The 19154-nt window shown below is 40.4% G+C and overlaps 1 protein-coding gene across 4 annotated transcripts in view; it reads right to left on the bottom strand.

The window, feature by feature from the left end:
- Positions 1-19154, bottom strand: part of PIKFYVE (phosphoinositide kinase, FYVE-type zinc finger containing) — a 62114-nt gene that overhangs the window by 15196 nt on the left and 27764 nt on the right. For all 4 annotated transcript variants that reach the window (XM_033064304.1, XM_033064308.1, XM_033064305.2 and 1 more), the window contains 15 exons: positions 16359-16421; positions 14974-15103; positions 14445-14625; positions 13052-13126; positions 12305-12412; positions 11414-11554; positions 10652-10778; positions 8218-9404; positions 6747-6847; positions 5510-5581; positions 4004-4175; positions 2537-2715; positions 1970-2083; positions 592-700; positions 329-483 (listed from right to left, as the gene is read on the bottom strand). In XM_033064304.1, the coding sequence (XP_032920195.1) occupies positions 329-483; positions 592-700; positions 1970-2083; positions 2537-2715; positions 4004-4175; positions 5510-5581; positions 6747-6847; positions 8218-9404; positions 10652-10778; positions 11414-11554; positions 12305-12412; positions 13052-13126; positions 14445-14625; positions 14974-15103; positions 16359-16421 (2914 nt within the window). The remainder of the gene's footprint in view (positions 1-328; positions 484-591; positions 701-1969; positions 2084-2536; positions 2716-4003; positions 4176-5509; positions 5582-6746; positions 6848-8217; positions 9405-10651; positions 10779-11413; positions 11555-12304; positions 12413-13051; positions 13127-14444; positions 14626-14973; positions 15104-16358; positions 16422-19154) is intronic.

Raw genomic sequence — 19154 nt, 5'->3', positions numbered from 1 at the left:
GCATAACTTCACAAGCATAACTTTACTGTAAACTCAGATTGCTGGTAACATGCCACTCTAACTTCCCATCTCTTTCACCTCTTCCCATCTCTTTCAAACAAAAATTTCTCCTCCAGATGCAAATTGTGCTCTACAACACAATGCTTTTATCATATGGCCTCAAATGATTTCCTGTTCCAATCAAAGTTGTGTGTTCTTAACCAGTAGAGCACATTCAGCACAAGCTCTATAGAGCAACAGCTCCTACAGTGAAAGAAACTACAGCTGAACTTCTTCCCTCCCAACACAGTATCGGTGTTGCTCACAATTCCAGCATGTGTCCTCTTACCTATTATTCCAGGCTTGCAGCATCTCACAAAGTCCTTGCTTTTTAGCTATCAGAGATTCAAAAACGGATTGCAGCTGTTGAGGTGTGTCCAGTGATGATGAAAGTAGCCTTGCTTGGATTTTCTCAGTCCAGTTTCGAAACTCTCCTTCTTCCATCTGCCAAAAGGAAAACTGTTAGTGTTATCTCACCAAGATAACACAAGATCTGAGTAGCTCCTCCACACACTTAGCCTATGGACTACTGATGTAAAAATAGTCTATTACCTCCTTTTGAGCAAAGAGGTCTTCCATCTTCTCTTCCCTCGTTTTGCTGAAAGTATCTGTTTTCAGAGAAGCAAGGCGATCATCCACAGCAAGATACACTTGTGACACCCTGTCAACAGTGATGCAGAGTTAAGTTGTGACTACTTGGACCTTCTTCAACATTCTTTAATAAAAGTCTGAATTTAATAGACATTCAAGGTTAGCATTTAAGAAAAAAATATATATGACAGCCTTCTGGCACTATAGGCTATCCAACTGTATTCATAGAGAAAGTTGGGAAAACTTCACTAGTAATAGGAGAAACCTAGAAGTTACATGCACTGACATTTGTCTCCACAATTTATTCTTAGCAGTGGAAGATGTCAGAAAGCAATACAAATGCCTCAAACACATTACTAACACAGGAGAACTGTTGTGTCATCTGTGATTAGGAAGAATCTGGGTCTGCAAGCTACACCTCCACCAGCAGGGCTCAGAAGAAAGAAATATCACTATTTCAGCTCTAAACAAAGCTCCATGGTTTTTGAAGTCAGATTGTCACAGAGACATCCAGCAATACAGGAATGCTGTGACCAGGCAGAACAGCAGTCTGGTTGGATTTAACAAACTTTTCATCCAGCCTGTCTTCCACTTTTTTGTTCCTACATTTAGAAAGTGTCTAGGTTCATGGCAGCTCACCTTAAACAACATGGAGGTAGTTTGCCTGCTGTTACCGTATTCAATAGCTAAAAAGGCAAAGACTTCTATACACCAGAGAGTTCCATTGCCACATGACCAATACAATGACAACGGCTCTGTTCAGACACATTTGAGCAAGGTCTTTGCAGTTTTTTGGGGCTGAAGAATTGAAGCTCAGTCAGATGTTCTATAAAGGAACACTAGGGTAAGAATACAAAGTATAACCTGCAGTTTTCAGGTTTGGCCTTCCAGGACTATCTTTTCCATTTCATTTTTAGCATTAGAGAGAGGAATTAGAAATACTTTAACTGTGCATTTCATAAGGTAACATTTCAGACACCTGCTGATGGTCAACCTTTCAGTAGCTTGGTAGCATTATTCTATATGACTCAGACATCAGTGCAATATTCAGGGATAAAGAAGAAAAGAATCTTAGTTTCTACTGGCAAAGTTTAACCTGACTTGACACCAGACAAAGAGTTGAGACATTAGTACAGACAGAGCAAGCAAAGTTAACAAAGATTTCAATACCACTGTCCCTTGGAAGTATATACATGCATACCTGTTTTAAACTATTACTTTTCTATCAAATAATTAATATTTAGCCAAATCTCATTATTTTAGAAAAAAAGTTATGTGTTCTGCTAATAAAAGTACAAAATACAAGTAAGATTAGGAAGACATTAAAAAAAATGCTTACTTTTGTGAGAAATCCTTGAGATCCTGTAAAATAGTAACCTTCAGTGGAGCCTGTCGTTTGATGTAGATCTTGGGGAGTGGGACACACACTTCCAGCAGCCGGATTGGAGAGTAGCTGAGAAGGCAATAAAACAGCTTGTAACAAGACCCACACCACACAGTACTGAAGTTTGAGGCCCTTACATGAAAAAGGGCACTGTCAGTGTGTCCAGGGCTTTAGTTACATGAACAGTGTTATTGCTTTATTGAAGTATCTCCCAGGCAAGAAGTAAAACCACAAATCACATTGGAAAAGCAAAATTTGAAAGCATTTGGAATTAGATAGGGAAAAGCATTTCCCTTCTGTATCATGAACAGGAACCATACTGGAATACTGCCCACCACAGCTAGGACAGTGATGCCACCCACAAAGCCCTCTGCAAGCCAGCACACAACCCTGCACTTGTGGTTATGGTACAGTTATGCTATCCCATGCTGTATTCATGGTGTTGGACAGACCTAATGAATGCTTACTACAGTAAGAGTATACTACAAGAGAGAGAAGGAAGTTTTTAGCTGTGGAACTCACCTGAAAGATGCCACCATCTGATTATAGGAAAAATACTGGTGATAGTCATGGTGAATGGAATGCCCACAAGGCTCTGCATTAGCCCTTCGAGTGTACTGGTACCCATAGAATCTCAGCTCAAGGTATTTTGCAAAAGACATAGACCAAGAGTCATTGGAAAGGGGAACAACTGGTGTCACCTGAAAAATTGAAAGGCAAGTGTCTAAATTTCATCCTTCAGACAAGATTAAGGACAGGATAATCCAGACAGCAATCTAGTATTTCTAGTACCAGAAGTACCCATGACCCTGAAAAATACTTAACAGCAAAGACAGCATTTATGCATAGCTAAGGCAAACACAGTTAAAACAAATATGATAAACAACAACTGCTAGCTGATGATGAAAGATGCTAAGCTGGGGAAGTCCAAATATACCCTTGATGGAAGCTTATTTCTGGGATGCCATTTCTCTGTATAGAGTTAATTTCCAGCAACCCAGTCAGCAGCAACAGCCATATAATATACTTTTTACCTGGTGATTCTCCAGCTACAAATACATTGGTGTTGCAGCTTATTTCAACTTCAGAATTGCTTGCAAGCTTAGAGTAGACACCATTTTACACACACTTAACAACCTCAAACACTTAGTGTTTACATGAGCACACAAAAGGTTACAGAGAAGCTGTATACACAGCAGCACAGGGCTTGCCGTCAGTAACTGCGTCAACCTCCTCCAGGTATCTGTAAATCCAACACCCATGTTTAAGGTAGCTTAAGTAGGTGACCTGAGTCATCCATATGGGTAATTCAGATGTTTTGCATTTCAGGTACTGCATGAATTTTTTTTCATTAAGTGTGATTCTGGTGTCTTTGAAGGCTCTTCATGTTTAGCTGGACATGAGTATCCAGTTAGCAATGTTTTCTTAGCTAAATTACAGAACAAGTTTCAGATAATACACAAGCTTACTATCTTGTGGGCTTTTTAAAGCAATTTAATATTACTCTAATTAAGATGTTACTTTCTAATGACTACTAAAGGAACTCCAGACATCACATTGACGCAACATAGGCTGTTCAGTCCACAGGAGATCAAAGAACAGCAAGTGGCTTTAGCCAATTACTATGCCAGTAGGTCTTTGTGTCTGCCCTTTCCCATGCACTCAAAGATTAACTGCAAGAAAGGGACCACAGTCTTCACCTGCAAGTGGGCAACTCTATTTTTTCTGCTTTGATCTATCCTCTGAGTCAGATTTGACACTTTCTAATAAGTGTCTTACCTGACACAACATTTTTCACCCTCAAGGGCCCCAGTTCTAAAAGAGGAATTTGTAGGTATCGTGAGAGCGTATCAGTAACAGGTTTTCTGCCAGTTTAGCCATAGCTCCAGGCATGAGCACCTTCTCAAAAATGCTGCCTTCCTATACAAAGCCAGTCACAAGAAGAACACTAAATTGGAATAGTAATGATTCTGAAGTCCACATCCTTACCTGTTTGCACAGTCTGCACCAGGAATAAGTAAGGATGGTGTGCTGGTAGCCAGGGACAGGGGAGTCCAGCTCCTTTAACACAATCTGCACACAGCCTTGCCCATGCACAAAGCGACGAATGTGGTGCACCATTGGTGTTTCGCAGAACATGCTGGGGCATTGGTAGGAAGGCCTAACAGAGAGAAACAGAAACATGTACGAATGATCACATACCAGGCATTGCTGAAGAACTGATTCAACAGATCATGCCTTTTAATACCATGGTACTATTTCTCTTCACTGTAAAAGAGTTTACTAAGCCTGTAGCAAAGGCTGTTGCTGCAGAGCAATTTAGAAGTAGTACATAGTGAAGTTCCATTGACAGCAATGTCTGTCTAGGTCCCAAAAACAGTCACTGGATACGAGTTGCTATCACCTTCATACAATGAATCACTTTCCATATTCTGTCTAAGGATCAAAGCACCTGTGGAAGTCTTTGGCACCAAATTAAAAGGCTGCTTTGGCAGTGTACCCAAGGAAATGCTACCGAGGACAAAGATGTGACACAGAGCCTTCAAAATGGCAATGTTTCAACTCCTGAAGGAACAGGTAAGCAACACAGCGCCATAGAATATATTTGAAAAGTAAAACCCATGACCTTGCTTTGGATGGCTTTTTTTTAAGTCATGGGAAAAAGACAAATACAAGAAAAACAAAAGTTGAATTGTTTAGGTATCAAAGTCAGATAAGATAGTCTTCAAAACCAGAAGGAGCCTGAAAAAGCTCAGATTGTCCTTGTTCATGTGAAAAAGAGAAATTACTGAAACTATGGAGATTGAGAAGCATTCACTTTAGCACACACTACCTAATGAGCAGAGAGAAGCAAGAACTTAAAAGTGAGCAGCTAAGCTCCTCCTCACTGATCACACAAGGAGAAATATGTGTTCCTGCAGAAGGGTGAACAGTGAGAGCCTTCTGCTACTGCAAGTGACCAATGGAGAGAACAGAGTAAGCTTGTCTTTTGAGCAGTCTCACAGCCTGCTAAGACTCTGTACAGGGTTGTGACAGTGCCAGTTATTACAGAAATGTAAAAACTTACACCTCTGTGAGCTGAAATAAATGACACAGTACTTTGCCAGGGCTGAAAGTGTTCTGGATTGTTTACATTGGCCACCTTGCACATATGATGAAGCCTTACTCCGAGACACTAAATGAGTAGTGTTACTCAACAATTATATGAACTTTCAAAGAGGAAGCTCAGAAACTTGAGACCAGTACAGTTGCTTGTCTTGAAAAACAGACAGTTGGAATACATGTTTAGACTCTTAACTTGGCCCTTAAACTGTCATTTCTACAAAAAGTGCTAAGTGAACACATTTGTCTTTATGAACTTATAAACCTTGTTTCACAATCTGTTTCACTTCCTCATGAAAGGAAGTAAGGAGGACAGGGCCAAAATAGGAAAGCAGTGGAGGTATTTGCTTGTAACAAGTGAGGATGAGTGAATTAAAATAAATTCCTGCTTACCTGAAACAGTACCGCTCCAGAAAAATACCTAGAGTTAGGTCGTTTTTCCCATAGAACTCCATGGTCACAATCCTAAAGCAGAGAAAGAAAAGCTTTAGAGACTGGATGCCATCACCATTAGCTGTGCAATGGCCTTCAGATGCCCAGACCTACACCCACTGCTGGCTTGTTTACAGCCCTGTATGACTTCAAAGATTATTTTTTTTCCACCTGACTACTCTTCCTAGATCCCTGCTGTCAGGGATAATAATGAGATTAAAGTCCTACTAAAACAACTTTAAACTTGACATTTAAAAGTCCAGTACAATTCAACTGCACTTCTGAAGATTATTTTCAAAAATATCTAGGCACAGAAGTTTAAATGGCCTTAAGCTTCAAGCACTAACAGCTTTCTAAACAGCTACAAAAAGGGAATATTCCAGGACATGAAAAAAGCCTTGACAAATCCCTATTCTTCTACAATGCTTAATAGTAACTTCAGTTTCCCCAGAACCTGAGGTAACCAAGCCATTTAAACCGTGTAGCAGTTTAAGTGTCATAATTCAGTCATCCTCTCATTGTTGCTGCTTAGTGAGCATATCACCATATTCTCTGATTCATTTCTAAACTTTTACAGGAACTTTAGACCTTTCCCTGTAAGAGGGTTCTCTTTATTTTTTCCTAAGTTAAACAATTCAAATCACGTAAGCTAATGATTAAACAGCAAGACCTGTTCTGTTTACTAGAGATAAAAGTATGTCATAAGTTGCATACAATTAGCAAGTTACAGCCCCTTAAGCTGGAAATAAAGCTCTTAATACTGATGACTATAGTATGAGAAAGATAGCAATATATTCCAATGCCACTGTTGGATAACACAATCTACAAGTATTCCAAGATTCTCTCATTTTTGGGCTTGGCCATTGTCCTGTGTTCATTTACACTACCTCTTCTCCACCAGACTGCATACAGTGCTCTCAACACAGAGACATTACTCTGCAGTGAAACAGCAACTAAAGCATTTGGTTTCAGGCTGGGCTTTCTCATTCATGCCTTGGGTATTACAGAGGTTGCAATACGGCTGTACATTCACCTGATCACATAAGACTAAAGTCTTTTGGCAAAAGTTCCTGTTACAGGATGGGCACAACCTACCAGGGAGTCCTCAAAGAAATACTGCTATGAGGCAGGCACTGACTATGACTTTGGGAAGGAAAGAATAGCAACTATCCAAGTTGTAGAGGAGTAGTTTTTATACCAGGGGCTAACACAGGCACTTGGAGCATTGCTGGATTGAGCAGAAGAGCTGCTGAAGAGAACACAGAGCCTCTGGTGGTTTACTGGACTCAGGCAATCCACCTAGTAGAGAGAAAACAACTCATTCACTGGTTACAGACATCTTCATTCACATACAATTGCTGTTGACAAAATTCTATTCTAGTAATTTTATTCAAAGACAAATCTGTTTTCTCCTTTTGTAACAGATGAAGTTGGCATTATCTCCCAGCCTGATGTCAACTTGTACTATGTATTGTTGCTAACCGCCATTTTTAGAACAACCTAACTCATATGCATAACAAAACCAGTGAATGTGTTTCTGCAGAAATGAAGCCAAGAGGAACAGAAAACAACAAAAAGCCCCAAGACAAACTCCAGAGTCTCTAAATTACTGTATGATGTAGGACATCTTGGATTCAAAACTCTGCCAATATATTATACCTTAGTTACTCATTCAGGCCATAGAAAGCTGATTTTTCCATCTTTGTATTCTCTGGGAAGAGATGTACCACGCTGCTCTTGGAATGGAGCTGTTTTCCCTTCCACACCCTACAAAACTATGATGTTACCAAATACTTTTCTTTGACCACTGAATAAATTTAAAACAGCATCAACCAGTTTGATCCAGAGCAAGGGCTACTCTTACAGTTTGTAAGATTATGGCCTGTGAAGCTACAGAGATACAGCTACATTTAAGTACCAGTTAAAAAGTGACTTCTGCCCATGAACACAAAGGCTGATTGGCTCAGGGACCAAAATGTTTGACTGTTTCAACAGATCAATTTTGCTACTCTTATTCATACATGTTTTTCCTAAACAACTCACAATTCAAGAAAGTCCCAAGATCCTTTTCTTCAGATACAAGTTATTTACTTTCATGGCAATTTACCAAAACTTTAAGTATTTTTACTCCCTTGCTTTTGCTTTGAAATTTCAAATGAGGTTCTTCCCCTCCATTATGTGATTCTCACTTTTCTTCAGACCACCCAACTTTACAATCAATCAAGAACTTTAATGTAATTGCAGCCTACTGCTGTTTCCCAGATATTAAGCCCTTGGAAAATGAAAGTGCATTTCTACAAATAACCAAATACAAGGAGCAAGAAAGCTCAATTTAAGAAACTTCTTAAGGTTTGCTGTTCATGGACTCCATTTTCAGAAATCAGTTAGGTGCAGCCCAGTCAAACAGGTAAAACTCATTCTGGGCTGACTGTGCATTTCTCAGAGAAATTTTGCAGTCTCTTGTGCTGAATGATTGCAGAGCACCACAATCTAAAATGGAGCTATGACCCAGTCAAAAAAAAAAAAAAAACAAAACAAAACCAAAAAAACATAAACAGAAAGAAACAGACAAAAAACCATCCCCTCTGGTTTAATGTGAGACCCCTACACCTTCTGTATACCATGAGAAACGGATGTAAATTGAGTTTTGAGCAGTAAACCAATCTTACCTTATGAGACCATGAGGATTCACTCTGAGCCAGTCCCTTCTCCTCCTCTTCAGTTCTGCTCCCAGTTTTTCCAGGAGGGACACTAGACACATCCTTATTTTGGGCGAAAGGATCTGTGCTTTTCTGTAGTATCCTCCCTCCCCGCGCCCGGTAGTCAGCCAGCATTCTGGCTAAGCTCTGGCTATCACGGAGATGTTCTGCTATTCGAGTATTAACCAACTCGTGGGAAGGTAAGATTTGGACAGCCTTGGCTTGGATACTCCCATTCCTCCCTTGTAGTCCAGAGAGATCCCGCAACAATTGCTTCTTCCTTCTGCTCTCCAGCTCCTTGTATTCCTTATTGAGGAGAGGAGACCAATAAACTTGCTCAGGGAAGTATTCCCGGGCAGGGCACCTCATGCCTTTTTCAGTCAAAAGAAATGGTTCACGGAACATCAGTACTGGAGAAATGCAGAGAATCACATCTTTCAACTCCTGCTTAAATGCTGCAGAGTAAGTTTTGAGACGATCCTCAGATGAAGTTACCTCTTCTGTGACATATAAACCAGTATCATCCTGGAGAGGGTCTCTGAAGACTCTCATCTGACTCTTGGATTCCTGTAAATCATCTGCCTGTTGAAGAGGCTCTAGTGCCTGGTTATCCAGAGTGGCCAAGTGCTGGTCCATGCCATGGAGGGGCAGTGGGGATGTTTCAGGTATTGCATGAGGTACAGAGCCAAACACTGCAAATGGTGACTCCACTTTGTGGTGCTCTTGCTGCTTGGAGGACACGGTTTCCAACTGACTGTTCTCTTGGTCACCTCTGTCAAACACACCTCTTGGCTCAGGCAAACCAACCTCATCAGAGGACACTGATTCAGAGATTACAGGCAGCTTTTCAGAGGATAGTTCAATGTCTTTGACTGCTGCGCTGAAGTCCTCACCATTGAAGAGATTCTGTTGTTCATTTTCATCTCCTGGCTCCTCAATAAGGGAGTGAAAGGAAGCGTTTTTGGTGAGAGTAGGGGGCATGGCAAACTCATCCATAAGAAATGAGATTTCCAGCTGGGAATGATAAGCCACACAGATCATGAAGATCAGAATCTCCTTCACACGAGCCAGCTCATACTCTGCAGCACCACACAACTTGATAGTGCAACCCAGGTGCTGGGGACACCCTTCAAAGAACATCAGGGGTTTTGTCTGATCTAGAAGTAAAAGATGGCAGTTAGGATGACAATTACAGTTATATCTGCTTTCAGATACTTCACACACCCAAGAGGCTGTAAAGGAGACTAAGAGCAAGTAACAATGGTAGGTGCAGAAATTGACATTACTGTCCTGAAATCATTTTAGCAAGAAAAAAAAGCATTTGCTATAAATCTTCCTATTTTATAAAACAAACCATCATAAAGTCAAAGTGAAGGCCACATAGAACAGCCTGACCTAAACAGTAGACTATTCTAAGACCACAGTAGACTCTGCATCAGTGGGCAAAAGAATCCCTTCCCTCCCAGACACATTTGCTCGTCCTTACAAGTCAAAACCCTATGACAACCTGAGGGCAATTTAAAGGCTGGAAGGGGCAATGAAGAAGTGGAAAGGGAAGCGCTCAATGATAGATTTGGTGGAACTTGGAGCAATTTGGTCAACTGGAAGGTCTAGTTCCTGTTATGGCACAGAAGTTAGAACTAAATGATTTTTAAGGCCCCTTCCAACCCAAATCCTTCTATGATTCTATGAAGAGATACAAAGACTGCATCTCAGCACAGATCTGCATCCACAAGCACTTGTGTGTGCCAGCACAACCGGTAACCTGTCAAGCAGCATTTCTTCCTTCCTTTGTAGGCTCCCACTGCCTAGGGGAGTTACAGAGAAAAAGGAACCTTTCTTAAAGGCGCACAATCACCGGGCATGGGGAAGTGTGCACAACACTTCCAACAATGTGCAACAAGGCAAATTTTGCTTGGATTTGTTAAGGTAGGACCAGATAAGTTCCTTCCAACATAGGTTGTTCTATGATTGCCTTATTTCAATGATATAGCCCAGGATGCAGCCCAGACAGCCTATGAAATCTCCACTCCACAATATTTTCAAGAGCTGGCTGACAAAACCTTAAGAAATCTGGTGCTGCATTGAAATTAATTCTTCCTGTTTTGAACAGGAAGTTGGACTAGACAAACTACAGCCTATGGGATGAGAAAAAACAGTCTGGAAAAAAACAGTTTGGAAGAAAGAAATCAGTCTAATCAAAATCTAAAGTGTGTCTTTTCTTAGTCAGATCATGTTTTTCTCTGCACAGGCAGTTCACTGTAGTTCCAAAATGTAACAAAAATAAAATGAGTAGGATGATACATGATCACACAAGGAAGCCAACAGTTCAGATCTATTTAAAAAGGAGCAAAGCATTCATCCTTTCACACATATAGGCTAAGGCACATCAAGCTTTACTCACCATTGGGCAACTGAAAAACTTGCATATAAAATTTATGACAGGTCCCCAACTGTGGTTTGGTCAACAGTTGATCCATTGACATCACTAAGTCTCCCTGGGTCATTCGACTTACCCTGTCTAACACTTGCTGTAAAAATGGAAACAACAGTAAGAATCTACAATGTAAAGAGGACAGTGGCATCCTTATCTTGCTCTTAACAAATCAAAAAACACCAGTGTAATCTATGAAACCTCTCACTGAGATGCAAGCACTCAGTTAAACCCAGTCCCACAAACCAACATCCACAATATATATGCATCTTAGAAACACGGGTAAATATTTCTGGTGAGATTGCACCCTGCCTAGAACTTTTCACCTGACAAGATCCAGACACCTCCAGGAGGTGTAGTGCAGTTAGCATAATGCTGGCTCTGCCAGGAGCTCAGCCAACTCCCACAGCTACAGTTTGGCTGTCTGTATCCTGCCTCACAGGGACAGAGGCTCTCTGGCAATAGCTGAGGACCCACATACGATTTGCTACAAATGGATATCAAAGTCAACTAGAACTTAACCAGGGTACAAAGACCCATCAAACAAGGACATGGCACAGTAGCTGTGAAGAGTTGAGGAAAAAGTAACTCTCCAGATTTGCCTGTCTTACCTTCTTGGAAGAGAACTTTGATTAGAGAAGAAAATAACACAACTCTTGGCTTTCTCCAGGGAGTTTGCTACAAGGAATCACTACCTCAAGGCCGAGTCTAACTCTGACCAGAAATGCTTACCGGCTTGACATTGATGACCAGAGTAATACCATGCTCTAAGAGCATGTCCTGGGCAATTCTGGACACAGTCTTCTCAACAAGGACCAAATTGGGCTGGACATCAACTATCCGCTGTACGTAGTTCTTCAAGAACTCCCTTTCCTGCAGGCAGGAATAAAGTAAAGTAGTGAACTACTGCAAACCCATCTGGAAAATAAACCCACTTTAATGCTTAATATTACTTATCACTTCATTTACATACCGTCCTCTCCTATAAAACACGGAAAACACCTATCCAGAAAACACAATCAGTAATCCATTGTGAACATTTTCCCACCCCCACAGCACAACACTGGTTTATCAGTAATATTTTACAAGCATTTCATAAAGAAAAGGTCTATTCAATGTTTTCATATTTAAGGCAAATCCCTGCTCACATGGGCAGGGTACCTATTCCAAAATGATATTTTCTAGTTCACTAGCCCATTAGGTTAGTGGTTGTTCCACTTTTTCAAGTCTGACAAAAAATAACATGGGTGTGACCTAACCTACACTAACCTTTTCAAATATTTCTTTACACATCTAAATCTTATCTAGCTCTAATACTGTATAAGGAACATACAGTTCAGAAGATCTCAATAAAAACAAAAATTCTCTAAAATGCTGCATTGCAAGAAGGAAAAGCTCACGTGTTCTCAGGACACATAACTTGAGGACAAAAACCCCCAACACAAGGCTACAAGTTTGTATTGTATTTACTGCAGTCGCTCTCTTAGCTAGCTTACTAGAAGAGAAAAATTCTCTCTTTTCTATGCAATCTCACTCATTCAACTCCACCTCACACACACAAAAAATGCACTGATCATGATTTTGTTGGAGTTATTTTCATCAAGAACAAAAGCATACTCTCACCTGAAGTACTATAGGCTCTATGCAGGTAAACTTCGTTTCTTCTCGATAGAGGTACTCAATTGAGCATTTTAGCAGAAGAATTCTGGGATTTTTTATGCAAGAGTTCATCTAAAAAAGACAAAAAAATAGTTAATACAAATACCTGGAGAGAAACAAGTACGCAAGAAAAAGAGACAGACTTCCCATGATTGATCCCTGCTACCCCCTTTAAAGTGTCTCAGCTATGCCCCGCTGCAGACCCAACTACACATTCTTCCTTCTTCTGAAGTTGTTACACCCAGTTATTGGAATTACACATGTACTGTCCATAAGCAGGCAATGCTAGAGAGGATTTCCAGTCACTGTTAAGAGCCCCAAAGTCTTGATTCACTTGATTCATGCAGTTCACTTGTATTTTGCCCTCCTGCCTCAAAGACCCATTTTACTTTACTATTCTAAGTCAGAATCACAAATGCCTTTCTCTGGTTAATTATATGGAGTAATTATAAGATGCTTCATGTTATGGTAGGAGTGAAAATGATGTTTCTCTATACATGCATGAGGAGAGTTTCTCCCTCAAAATCTCTGGGCTAGAAAACAAAACAGCTTGGAAAAGAAACGCTTTAAAGTCATTCTTGTTTGGGGGCTCAAAGGAGAGAAAGCTCACAAACCTCTTCGGTGGTGAGAAACTTTCTGACACAAAAAGCAAGTCAGAGCACCTTTGTTTCCACAGCATGCACTACCGTGAGATTAATCAAGCTGCATTACCTTTTTATGTGCAACATTCTTAGTGCAAACAAATCCATTCACCACCATGGAGTCAAATTTCTTTCCACCAGGGATCTAACAAAGCAAAGAACATTTTTAGAACTGTCACACACTCCCACATCTTGTAGTCCAGTAAAGGTAATACACAGAATTCCCCTTGCAGGTGATGTACAAACTTCAGCTACACCCTCAATTATCAGATGAAAGATCAGCTACAGTCATGCTGGACACAAGTCTTTCCCTTTAAAGCCTGGCAAACTTAGGACAACATGAAAACAAGTGCTGAGTTCTAGGATTTCTACACCCCTCCCAAGTGAGGTTTATTTGTTAAACCAGTATACTCCAGAGTACGACAAGGGAACCTAATTTTGAAGGGCATGAGGAGCATATACCTTTGCACATGCTAGTTATATTAACAGTAAACAAACTGAAAGGGAGGAAAAAATATAAAACTAGGAAACAAAAAAAAACCCTCTACCTACCAATTAAACACATCAAACAGTTGACTGGTGTGCCTGCAGTCACAGGCAATCCCAGGCATAATAAACAGCATGAAACAGGTTTCTGAATAACATGTTTCAGAGGACATTCACATTACCAGCATGTGAAAATAGCAGACAGCTATGAAGAGCTTTCACCTCTAAACAACTGCTACTTGGACTGGTGTTTCAGGAGAAGCAGGAACAAGTGGTGCTGCCTGAACAGATGCCACAGAACTACCACCAGAATCATAAGGTTCTCCTGAGATCTCGTATGGCTTTCAAACAAGAGTACTGTTGAGGTGAATTTGGCCAAAGAAAGCTGACCTTCAGTCTCACTCACACTAGCTCCTTGGATGCTATTTTCACATCAGACTCAGAAGGAAGTTGGCATGCCAGAACTCCAGACTTACAGCTCAACAGTGTCAACACTGGGCCATCTGGCAGAACTGGATACACCATTCCATAACAATTAAGTTTTCCTCTTGAAGAAAGTCAATGTACTTGGCATGGGAGGAGTTGAATCCTCCATAATGGATAGGTATGGGGCAACAGATTGTACACCATGTCCTGCAAGCCACTTATCCAACATTTGGTATACCTCCAATTCAAGCACAAAACAAGCAGAAACCAAAAAACGAACAAAGTCATTACAGAGGTGTTACTCTTTGCTACCTTCTGCAGCTTACAGCTTGAAAGAAGAGGTCAGCCCCAGGGCATTAAAACACTTTTCATAGCATGCAAAGTTCCCTCTGTGCAACTTTTTCTAGAACCCCACCTTATCCGAAGGCCCAGTCAGTTAATTACAGTACTGAATATACTGGGGCAGTGGAAAGGGGACATTCTCTTCAAACAAGAGGTACTGCCAACAGCTGCACCCTTTTGTTTCCCTACCTCCACTGCTTGAAACTTACTTTTTTGATGTGGACAAACTGGCGGATATCCATGTCATCATCTCTCTTCTTGACATCTGGCCGTACCGTCTGAACCACCTGGCAGACCACAGGTACAATAATATCCCTCCAGGACAGTGACAGGGACTCATTGTAGAGAAGCTGCTGGAGCAGTGCCATCATGTGGTTGTGATTAGCAGACCTATAAAAAAGGCAAAATAAACAGATTTATCATTACAAAAATACAGTGCAGTGATTAGCTGAAGTCACATTTCAGGAGTAGTTTCTTAACATTTACAATGCAGATGTCATCTAAAGGAACAGTTGCCCAGAATGGTCTACAGTCAGCTCTGGTCCTTACTCAATATATAAACACCACAAGACAAAAATACCAACCACAATATACTGTAAAAAATGCTGCATTATTATGGCAAATTAGTTCCTTGTATTGCCTACTGTAGCTCAAGTCCCACTGAAACTTGGTGGAACAGAGGGGCTTCAGAAATTGTTACTCAAGATAGGCAAATTCCTGTTTCTACATGTTTCTTACAGCAGCCTTTCCATGGCTTGTTTCTCCCCATTCTCTTCTCTCAGCAGATCCAGATTGCTGTGGTGCCAGCCTAGGGGTGTGAATAAGAGTTCTTTGGACTTCTCCTCCACCCTCCTGTTGAATAATGACTCTGCAAGAGACAAACCAACCTTATTAATATAAGTTTACAGTTGAATGCTTGTGTGTTTCTGAAAGGGTGCTTTGAAAATGAAAGAATTTACTAAGACATAAGTCCAGAACTCCTGAAATACTGAGTTTAAGTAGATGCCATGGTCCTCAGTCTGAGGAGGAGTGACTCTTTCAATCACTGTATTGTGTAGTAACTCCTTAGAACTGTTCTCTGTTTTGCAGTACCAAAATTAGAGGTTATTTCAGCACAGCCTGTGCTTTGAAAGAGTTACTAGGTTATTTCCTACACAGTTATTATGATATTATAGAGGCAAATTATAAACTTCCACATTGACATAATGGCTGACTGACTATAAGTCATTTACACTAGTAGTGTATAAATGTTCATCAAGCAAGTACGTAAGCCCTCAGAGTTCAAGCTTAAAACTCCTCAGAGTAAAGCAAAATCTTTAGACAATAGTAATCCAAGGAGGACAACTAAAAAAAAAACAACAACCAGACTCTCAAAAACCAACAATGAATATCTTCCAGAATCGCCACACAGAAAATTAGTTGTGTAGAAGATTAACAGAAGCAACATTGATTTCCTCCTTCCTTCTGCAAAAGCTCAATTAAAAACTAAACACCAGTTTAATCCAAGACTTTATTTTTCAGGTTAGACAAACATAGAGGTTTCTTCCTTATTTCCTCCTCTTATGAGCACACCAAAATCAATAGCATTAACGGGGAAGAAAAAAAGCCCACAAGTGCATCTAGCCATGATACTGGAGAGCACGTGGGTTTAAAAATTCTTAAGTGCCTGTAATGGTCTTTCATTTCAGAAGTAGTGATGATGATAGTGATGACAAGAAACCCAGAAAGATTTAAGACAAGAAGCTTTAAGCTACTCTGTAGAAGTGCAATTAATTGTATTTCATCCTTATTTGCTTGCATGGGAAGTTAAAAATCAGTTACATGAATTTGTTGGTGGAGAAACTGTGAACAGACTTGCCACTTATACTCGTTTTTTTTAAAAAAGTAAAAGCTTTTCTTTGAGTCTTTTTGAATGCAGGAATCTGAGAAGTGAAAGAAACATAAGCTTGAAAGTACATACAAAAAAGTGAAAGTAAAATTTATATATCAGTTTTGCCACAAATAACTTCAGATTTACTGTCAAGGAAATATTTTGAAAGTATCAGTACTCTATTAAAGGAGTATTAAGGAATTTCCATCATTATAATAAAAAACACACAACAGCATTGGAAGTTTTTCCTTACCTTTAATAAAAGCGTCACTTATAGAGAACATCTGCTGCCCTCCGTTTTCAGGATTCAAGTACTCTGAAAGAAGAGAGAAGAGGGATATAGATGGAGACAAAAAAAAAAAAAAAGACAGGTTACACTGGTGTGCCCATATAATTACAATGTACACGCCCACACCAGAAGAAGCAGCATTACTCATCGAAGTGTTTAGTCACCAATTTAGCAACAGCTTGGTGAGTGGTTAAGACAAGAATATCCTCTCATTCTTGTTCTAACAAAAAATTCTACAACGTGAAGAAACAAAACAAACAAAGTAGACATGAGCAAAGACTGAATTAAGAGTGCACTCTCCCAACTGACAGAGACCACCCTTTTCTAGACCTCAGTATGAATGTGTTAAGATGTGATCAGACACAATGGGAATGACCTCCTCACTCAGGTCTAAAAATGCAGTTTCAGAAACCATTTTGGTCACCCACTCCACTGAACCATCTCAGACTGAGCGAGAGACCAGCCATAAGGTTTATTGTATACAGTGCAAGAAAAAGAAGGCAGCCTGCCTTTCAAGAGCTGAAAGTTTCAAGTCTAGAACAGTTCAAAGTGTTTTGAGGAATACACGCTGACAGAGATAGACTTCCAGACACAAAGTAGAGCAACAGACAGATCATTTTACATGGGGGAAATATAGCTAGAGTCTGGTGCTAATAATGCCAAGGTTGTGGATTCAATCCCTGTATGAGCCCTTCACTTAAAGAGTTGGATTTGATGGGTCACTTCCAACTCAGAACATTCTGTGCTGTCTCTAGAAATAGGATGAAGCTCCACCTCCTACCCTCATTTAGCTCACTAGGTCTTGATCTTTCATGCTGACTGGGTACAAAAAGCTTGTTTTCTCCAGAAGCCATTAGCTCGTTGTGCCTTTAGTTGGCCCCTTTCTTATACAGAAAGGGATGCCACAATGAGAAAACAAGAGCAGTAGCACAACTGCTTATACAGGACAACTGCCTGAGCCCAAAGCCAACCTTTTATCATCTTTCCTGACACTGCTCCAGACCCATCACAAACAGAACACAAAGCCAGGCTACTTTCAGACACCAACAGAAAGCTGACAGGACATTAACAATCACAAGGCTCTGAGTAGCAGCACTCAGGGGACCCCTTCCATGCCACCATTTTAATTATCTGAGCTTGTTTGCAAACAGATACTCAATAGAGGGTAAGTGTACCAAAGAGAAGTTACATGCCTTCTTTGTAGATTCCTGGTTATTTGAGATTCCTTTCATCTCTTGCTTAGTTTAAGAGCTCAGCACCACAATAAGCTATTTCTTGGTAAAAGTTGTCTCACCCTCAGCATTCCTTCACTCACTGACTACCTAGAGAAAGTCAAAGTCATGTCATGTTCTACCTACACAAGAGCATGCATACTAGCATATCCATCCCTCTCCATCTTGCAACAGCCTCAGGGTATCAGCTCTTACTGTAAACACACTTATATCAGGTCTGGCCCAGACCCCTGACTGGCATAGCCAAAGCACAAGTTATGCCCAGCTGAAACCTAGCTCTAGATAAAGACACAGGTAGCACCTTCAAACCACTTATAGATTTGTAATGATCTAGCTGATTTTTAAGGTCCGTTACAACCCAAATCACTCTATTATTCTTTTCAACATAACTTCAACTCGCGTAACTTCACTTCTGATTGGTTTCCAGGGGAAGTTCCTGACAAGGTAAGGTACCATACCTCTTCTTAGCCCAGACAGATAACACTCTCCTAAGTGTGAGTCTGAGATGGTTTAAAATGGCTAACATGCACATTTCTTACCTCACATCATCCCTACATGCATCATGCTCCACAAAATGAGGAAGAGGAATAGGGAAGTGTTCCTATAGCTTATTTTATTACCTGAAAACTCAGGCACCTCCTCAAAAGAACCACCAAAAGGGCTCCTGGCAACAGCAGGGAAGCAATAAGCCTCAGCAAGCAACACTAAAAAGGAACTGCATATGGTTACTCATATCATCTTCTCTTTCTCCGTCCTAACTACTTGCAGGCATCAAAAACTACCCAAAATTCCTGGTACCATGATCAAGGATATTTGTCTGGAAAGATGTTTCTAAAACAGAATTTCACATATTGTTAGCGGTATCTCTTAAAAAACAACTAAACCCCATATCTAAAATTTATCACGCAATCACTTCCCCTAATTTAAATGCAGAAAATAATCTTACTTTGTTTCCCCTTCCGATACATACCATGTCTTTAGGCAGATGATACTATAAATGAGTCACTATTCTCAGCTAACTCGGAGTCACCCAAATTTCATGGAAACACATCAGACATTACTCAGCCTAAAACACCACAAGAAGTTCTGCCATTAGAGTATACACAAACCACTCTGTGCTAAAACACAGCTGGTAGATACATCACCCACCCTTGCTTCAAAGCAGCTGACCTCTGTGACTCTGGGAAATTGCACATCCCTTAATCATTCAAGAAAGCCATGAACTGCTTAGATCAAAGCTGACCTGAACTTCTAGCACTTGATGTTTTCTACTGTCAGTCCTCCCCACAATGAACTTACTAGAATTTACACAGTCCTAAGGAAACTAAATTACAAGCTTCAAAAGGAAGATGGGCTTTTCAGTTTCACTTCATTATTTCAAAGAAAGTCAAGTCACTGTCACCCAGTCTAAAGACAAGAGACAACTCCAACACAATCAAGCTAAATAAGTGTGTCCATAACAGTCATAGGGAAGTTACTGATGCTGACAGTGGCAAACATCTCATGTCACTGATTAACCACAGAACTC

The sequence above is a fragment of the Catharus ustulatus genome, chromosome 7 (genome assembly GCF_009819885.2).
Source record: "Catharus ustulatus isolate bCatUst1 chromosome 7, bCatUst1.pri.v2, whole genome shotgun sequence".
Classification (NCBI taxonomy): domain Eukaryota; kingdom Metazoa; phylum Chordata; class Aves; order Passeriformes; family Turdidae; genus Catharus; species Catharus ustulatus.
This window is presented reverse-complemented; position numbering and strand designations above follow the sequence as displayed.